Source organism: Triticum dicoccoides, chromosome 7A (genome assembly GCF_002162155.2).
Source record: "Triticum dicoccoides isolate Atlit2015 ecotype Zavitan chromosome 7A, WEW_v2.0, whole genome shotgun sequence".
Classification (NCBI taxonomy): Eukaryota; Viridiplantae; Streptophyta; class Magnoliopsida; order Poales; family Poaceae; genus Triticum; species Triticum dicoccoides.
The window spans coordinates 704654623-704662367 of record NC_041392.1 but is presented as its reverse complement, the minus strand read 5'-3'; the positions used below and the strand labels follow the sequence as shown (position 1 = coordinate 704662367).

At 43.4% G+C, this 7745-nt stretch overlaps 1 protein-coding gene across 1 annotated transcript; it reads left to right on the top strand.

Annotated features, from left to right (window-relative positions):
- Positions 1-1997: 1997 nt before the first annotated feature.
- LOC119333958 (magnesium transporter MRS2-B) lies at positions 1998-7322 on the top strand. The gene is made up of 6 exons (XM_037606663.1): positions 1998-2028; positions 2803-3548; positions 5839-5967; positions 6070-6411; positions 6512-6559; positions 6770-7322. The coding sequence occupies exons 1-6, from the start codon at positions 1998-2000 to the stop codon at positions 6998-7000; spliced, it is 1527 nt and encodes a 508-aa protein (XP_037462560.1). The 3' UTR covers positions 7001-7322.
- The last annotated feature ends 423 nt before the right edge of the window (positions 7323-7745 follow it).

Genomic DNA, 7745 nt, shown 5'->3' with positions numbered 1-7745 from the left:
GTGATAATGGCACACTGACTGATGACACTTGCTGCTGGTGAAATAGTTCAATTCTTCACTGTAAAAATGTCAGCCGTTTGTTCTGATTGATCCTGCTTGCATTTTTCTTTTGCATCTGTCACGTGCTGCTACATGGGTAGAAGATTTATGGCGCTGTTGTTGATCTGGATCTGAGAAGATATGGCATTGAAAGATGCATCTTTTTAATGTTAGTAGAGCTCACAAACTATTCAGTTCTCGTCCTCCAAGTTCACATCAAATGTTTAATCCCAATGACATGCCAGGAGTCTTGATCCACACAGTTGATTTCCCGTCAGTATCTCGCGTCCGAGACGTGTCGTTGCATGAGAACATTGCTTATTCATCTATGTTTTTGTTTCAGAGGCTTTCACACTGAAGTGGTCGGTGGCAACACACGGTCAAGAGGGAAGCCGGATCCTCTAACTTAGAGAAGGGAAGTCACGGTGTTACAGTGCACTCTCTAGTGTAAATTGAAGAAGAAATGTTACTGACTATTAGCAGGTTATTTACTTTTAGTAATTACTATAGACATAAAAAATTCAAAATTAATTTTATATCACCATCAACTTGTTTGTATGTAATTACTATGAATGTGCATACTAGATCTGTATTTAAAAATTGGCTTAAGTTATTTTAGCCTTAATTATATGAATTAACAAAAGAAAAGTTAAGGTATTGTAGCTTCTCTAACATCCCTTGTGTATGTTAGAGGATCCATTTCCGTCAAGAGGACGCCAAGTAAAGGGGTTCCTCTCTATTTTCTATTGGGGCCGGATTAAACAAATTGTCACTCGCTTTCTTCTAACGGTGCCTGCTACTCACGTCTTACATTATAAGACGAAGGGAGTAGCTTGTTTCATTCACGGATTCCTCACGTCTCCTGACTATCATAATACATGATCTTGATCTTTATCTATACTTAAACGCTCTTAAATTTCCCTTTCTTTATAAAAGAAGTACAACTTTAGTTCTTGTTTGAAGATGTCAACCAATTTCTTTGTTTAATCATTTTGAACTCGGCCGTCTGCTCTCCTGCCTAACCTGTCATGTTCTTCGCCCCATGTTTTCCCTGCTAAAGTAACCCGCAACCGACATGAACAGCTCTCAACAGTCTTCAAAAAGTTGACAGCGAACCGTGAATGGTAGCTAGCTAACATGTCCAGACTGTTACATGTCAACTTTCTAGGTAAACCGTGACGCTTTTGTGCATTATTATCAAATCATGACAATATGGGTGTGCCCCTTTTAAATTTTCTTTTGCTTCTACACTGATTTTTTAGGAGAACAAGGAGGATTTTATGGTGTCATGTAAAGGGGAAATATGAAATAAAAAATGCACAACCATCGCTGAAAAAAAACACATGACACGCCATTCATCATAATGAAACAATAAACATCGGCTTTTAGTTGGCAATAACATTTTTTTGTGAAGATGTTTCAGATAAATTATCAAAGTTCACCGGAAGTACAAAACACTTCAAACATAATAAAAATTACATCAAGATATCGAGACCACCGAACCATCACTACCGCCACGAGAATGAGCCGCCGTCGCGCCATTGTCGCCACTCCATATCGTAGCCGGCTTGACCTTGTTGATGACAGCCGGGAAGTCTTCGTGCACGTGCCCGTAAGGATTAGCTCCCTAGAGCCGCAGTCATGGTCGTTGAACCCTTGAACAAATTTGAAACAACTGACAACAAATCTCGCCACACGACGAGAAACCCTAACCTCACCGCCCCATGGATACAACAGGAATCTATGCCGGAGCTCCGTCGAGTACATCCAGAAGGACGAACTCGAGGGGGATCGAAGTCCGGAAGACAAACTCGAAGAAGAAGCGCTGCCATCCAACCAAGCGCCGCACCTGTGAGAACTAAAAAACCCTAACCTAAAGTACTAACCGGAGCGGAGGCAGCGGGATTCCCCTCCCAGCCACTGGTCGCCGGAACGGTAAGTAGAGGGGAGGCGAATCCATGGGCTCGCCGACAAAGTTTGCAGGGGAGAGTTTGCCCTAGCTGCGAAGGATGCAGGAGGGAAATAGAAACCCTGGCCGCTCAGTATTGCAGTTGCAGGTTAGTTAGCAAATACATATCGTTTTAGATGTAGACATACTGTGCAATGTGCTAATATGCAGAAATTCAATTTGGCTCTAGGGAGCATATGCTCACGCGCGCCAAAAACGTATTTTAAAAATTTCAGAATAATGTGAAAAATATATGTGTTCATTGTCACACCTAAATTCTACTTGCAAAATTTTAGGGGAAATACTTAAGCATTTTGATTTGTATATACAAAAGAAACAAGTCAAACGCCAAATGTTGCCCTCTAGATATTTCACTTAATTTTTTTTTTACCAATGAAGCACTGTTATTCCGTTTCGCATGAAAATTCTCAAGGACACTTGTTACAGTAACATGAACATTTACACAAGAGGTTGATAATGAGTTGCGCTCCCAAATATAAATAACACAACATTAATTAATCATAGTTTTCAGTTATACTAGCAGCTACCATGTAGTTTTCCGGATCTATGATCCAAAGCATTGCATGTGAGTTTTAATCGAGTTTGAATAAAGTCATATAAGATCTTAAAGAAAGAAAAATCTGAAGAAACTTTGCTTATGTGTGTGGTTGGGATTCTCACAATTCTCTCCCAAACAAAAACAAATCTCTCAACCCTAAAAAAAAAACAAATCTCTCAGAAAACAAGAGATTCTCTGACGAAGAAAAGATCCAGCAGCACTTGAGCGCATTGAACTCACACAACCCAACTGCCAGCGCGTGCCGCAAGCCCGCAACGCGGCACGAACCGCCCTCCAAATCCCGGATTCCCCAGGGGCCCATCCGCGAAAAGACCCCACAGCCGGGAGGGAGGAGCCCATCCCATCCCCCACCGCCGCGCCCAAACCAATCACGCCCCTCGGCGGCGGGCGGCGCCGGCCATGGCGGACGCCGTCAAGCAGCCGCTCCTCCACCACCAGCCCTACGCGTACCCGTCGCACGCCGCGTCGGCCTCGTCCCCCGCGCTCCCCTCCGTGCCCCACTCCGGGACCGGCACCGGCGCCGGCACCCCGGGGGGCGGGGCCGCCTCCTTCGCCGGGGGCCGCCGCTTCCCGGGCGGCCTCGACGTGCCCAACCTCAAGAAGCGCGGCGGCGGCACGCGCAGCTGGATCCGCGTCGAGGCCGCCACGGCCTCCGTGCAGACGCTCGAGGTCGACAAGGCCACCATGATGCGCCGCTGCGAGCTCCCCGCCCGCGACCTCCGCCTCCTCGACCCGCTCTTCGTCTACCCCTCCACCGTCCTCGGCCGCGAGCGCGCCATCGTCGTCAACCTCGAGCAGATCCGCTGCGTCATCACCGCCGACGAGGTGCTCCTCCTCAACTCCCTCGACAGCTACGTCTTCCAGTATGCCGCCGAGCTGCAGCGCCGCCTCCTCCAGCGCGCCGAGGGCGACGAGCTCCCCTTCGAGTTCCGCGCCCTCGAGCTCGCCCTCGAGGCCGCCTGCTCCTTCCTCGACGCCCAGGTACCCACGCCACCCTCCCTCTCTAAAATCACTGTATATGCTTCTGTTGTGATTACTTATTAGTCATGGTACGACGATCCCATAATTATTGTAGTATAGATTTTCTGCAATACTGCGGTTTAATTTGATCGTAGAATTGGAGTGGGCTAAGTTCATCCGAATGTCTGATACTAGATACTAGTGATGTCATGGTGGGTAAGGCAAACACTAAATTTGGGGTCAGTGCCTTGGATCCCCAAGAAACAAAGCGTGTTTGGCTACTTTGGGGAAAGGGAATGGGACTTTATTGGGGGATTATGCTTCAGGAAATCGGTTATTAGTCCCAAACCCATGGTTGGTGTATGTGTGTGGGATTTGAGAGGAAGTTCTATCCCACTTGCATTAGTAGGGCACCAGGGAAGAGGTACGTGAGAATTGGCCTCCTTAATTCCCTTTCCCCTTCCCTCCTCAACTCCCTTGCCCCCTAACCAAACAATGGATTATAGGTTTGCTCCTCCGTGTCAGCTGGATCAAAATTATAACTGATTGTTGCAGTTTTATCTCCTGCCTCCCTTTGGAGGTGTACTAAAGAATTTAATGAATAGTTAGCATCAGTCTGCTACATCTGTAATTAAAGATTCAGGTCGTGGCATTTCTTTTCCTTTTGAAATTTCAACATCTGTGGTGCATTATGCATTAGAAAGGGGATGAAAGTCTAAGCTGATTTAAAATTGGAATGAGAAATATAGGCCTAAGAAGAAAAGTCCTACCAACATAGATCTTTGAATGGAAAAGGCTCACTATGTAAGTGTTTAGATGTGACGATTTCTTGTTTAAGAAGTCACTGCCTTCCTATGTGCATATTCTTTCCTTCTGCAGGCGTTCTCTTTGATGCCTTCCCCCCTTTATAACCACTACAATGATTCTTTCTCTGTTAAAATCTTGTCACTACATTATCAATCTCCAATAGCTTAATTGATTCTATGTTCACCAGAAATATTTGTTCAGTAATTGGAGGGAGTATGCTTATACCTCAACCCTCTCCAATGTGGTATTCTTGTGCGAGGTTTTTGCCGGTTGGATATAGTTATAATTGCATACTTTGATTTGGGAGTTTTTATGAGGCACTATATGGGACTGGAGACACCTTCTGTAATGGGAAAAAAAATTAACTGTTTGAACTGTGTAATGAGGTTATACAGAAATATTTAACACGGACATTAGTATTTGACTTCTCTTTTGCTAGACCAGCCAATGATGTTCTTTTGGTAGAAAAATATGCAATTCATTATTTAATCTTGATATTGAGTAAGCTAACATTGCCTGCAAGAGAACTGGAGTAGATTTATGCTTTGCTTGACATAGCTATTTTTTTCTTAATGGCACTTTGAATGTAGTATTTTTCTAGTATATAGATCAGTTGACAACTATCTGATGGGAATATAACAACGATTTTTTTACTAGAGTTGGTAAATATTCTTCACAACTACTCCCTCTGTCCAATAATATAAGAGCGTTTTTGACAGTACACTAGTGGAAAAAACGCTCTTCTATTATGAGACAGAGGGAGTACATTATTATTCCAGTGTAGCACCAGTGCACAACAATCCTAAGAAGAGATTAACTGTGTACTGCTGTGCTCCAACTGTAGTTTCACACTGTAGTTTGGGATGTATTATGGAAGTTATGCTTTTGGTTTGAAAAAACAGTAGTCAATAATTAGCGAATGGATGCAAGAATAGCTTGTTCGTAGTTTATTCACAAAGCTGCTAACCAGGACATTGAGAGCTTTTATTATTGACAAATAATATCTTGTAATGACTTCATACAAGAACCTTCACCTGAACATGATTATGTACCAATGTCTGCACTGCATTGTTTATAAGGCGGTAAAGCGACCTAAGGCGAGCACCACCCGCCCTGACGCCTAAGCGCCTGAAGCTAAAGTGGGCATATTTCTAAGGCGCTGCCAGGGCGCCTTATCGCTTAAGCGATGCTTAAGTGTCTAAAGCAGGACGCCTTATAAACAATGCTGCAGTGATTCTCTAGCTTTTCTTGTTGCAGAAGTGACAAAGGTTACACGTTGTACAGTTCATGCTCTTTGAGATACTCATAGATAGCTCATGCTAACTTATATGCTATTAATCTTTACTATTTAGCTATGAAAACATAATTTGTATCACTGAAGGTCGGCAGCCTCTTACCTCATGAAGTTCATTGGAAATAATATTTATTGCACCAAAACATGATGATCTCCTTGATATCAGTTCAAATTGGAGCATGTCTGAATCTGCATTTTTGCCTTTCTCAGGCAGCAGAATTGGAAATTGAAGCATATCCCTTACTGGACGAGCTAACATCGAAAATTAGTACTCTAAATCTGGAACGCGTTCGGCGGCTAAAAAGTAGACTAGTCGCTCTGACCAGAAGAGTTCAGAAGGTAAATTTGCATTCTGATAGGAATCATGCTTCTCTTTTTCTTCAGATAATCTGTTTCTTAAGTTTTTTCCTGCTATATAATTGCCATTGTATCCTGCAATAGGTCAGGGATGAAATAGAACAGCTAATGGATGATGATGGAGATATGGCTGAGATGTATCTTACCGAGAAAAAGATGAGGATGGAATCATCATCTGTGTTTGGTGATCAGTCATTGGCAACCTTCAACGCGGCAGCCGCTGGGACTTCAGTTTCAGCTCCTGTGTCTCCAGTCTCTTCACCCACAGAATCACGGAAGTTGGAGAAAACCTACAGCTTGTGTAGAAGTAGACATGATAGTGTAAAGAGCTCAGATAACTCAGTGACTGAACATATTGAGGAGCTTGAAATGTTACTGGAAGCATATTTTGTAGTCATCGACAGCACTCTTAACAAGCTGACCTCGGTAATGAGTCGCCTTTATTCAAAATTGCACGATATCTTGTTATTATTATTTTCTATAACTTGGAGTTGAAGGTGTATGATTAATTATTTCCTTCTTTCAGCTGAAGGAGTATATTGATGACACCGAAGATTTTATCAACATTCAGCTGGTACATCAGCATATCTCGCACTCTTCTCATTCAAGTTACCAGCACGTAGGATCTATGCATTTCACGTACTGATGCCTGCTGTTCTGAACTAACTGAATTACCTTGAGTTTCCTGTTCCCGGGACAATGCACGTAGGATCTATGCATTTCACATACTGCTGCCTGCTGGTCTCCATACTAATCGAGCTAATCTTGATCCTCCCATTCCCAGGACAACGTCCGGAATCAGCTGATCCAGTTTGAGCTTCTGCTAACAACTGCAACATTTGTCGTCGCCATTTTCGGAGTGGTCGCGGGGGTATTCGGGATGAACTTCGAGACCGACGTTTTCAGCATCCAGAATGCATTCCAGTGGGTACTGATCATTACTGGAGTGGTTGGCGCTTTCATCTTCTGCTTCTTCGTCTGGTTCTTCAAGTACAAGAGACTGATGCCCCTGTAGATATAAGCTCCCCCATTATGCGGACTCAACCTTCTATTCTGTGTCAAGGTACTTGATCAAAAAGCTCTGAATCCATGTAAATCAACATTCTTTCAGAGGCTTGCCGTGTACCTATTACAAATTCAAATGAAACATATTTCTTTTCCCTTACTCTGCTGTAAATGGGTTGTTATAGAAATAGTTCTCAAGTCTTAACCCTCCATCCTTCCAAATATTTCGCCTCTTAATAAAACAGGTATTTGTTGGGGTGGTTATAGATATAAAATTCTTGTATGGGCATACTTTTAAGAGTATGCCGAGTATATATATGGCTTTCTTCCAATTCCATTTGGGAAAAACTAATTGTACGTAGTAGCAGCTTGTGTAATTTGTGCTCCGGCTAGTTCGTCGGTACATGTAAGCAGTGGCGGATCCAGGAATTGAACTTAGCCGGGGCGAAACATTTGAGGTATAAATTTTTTGATTGACAAATGCATGTCCGATGAACAAAATCTCAATAGTCAAATATGAAGTTAGATGCAATCAAAAATTTACATAACTAATGATTCAGAACAATTCAAGATTCTTGACAACTAGGTGTCGTAAGAGCATCTACAACCGGACCTCTCAAACCCGCCTCATATGCCCAGGCGGACTGCTTGATCACTATCTGATCATGATTTTTTGACCCAGACGACCCCCTCCTTGAGCAGGTGCAGATCCGTAGGGAAGCGAGGCTACCTTTGGAACCGAAGAGGTTGAGGAG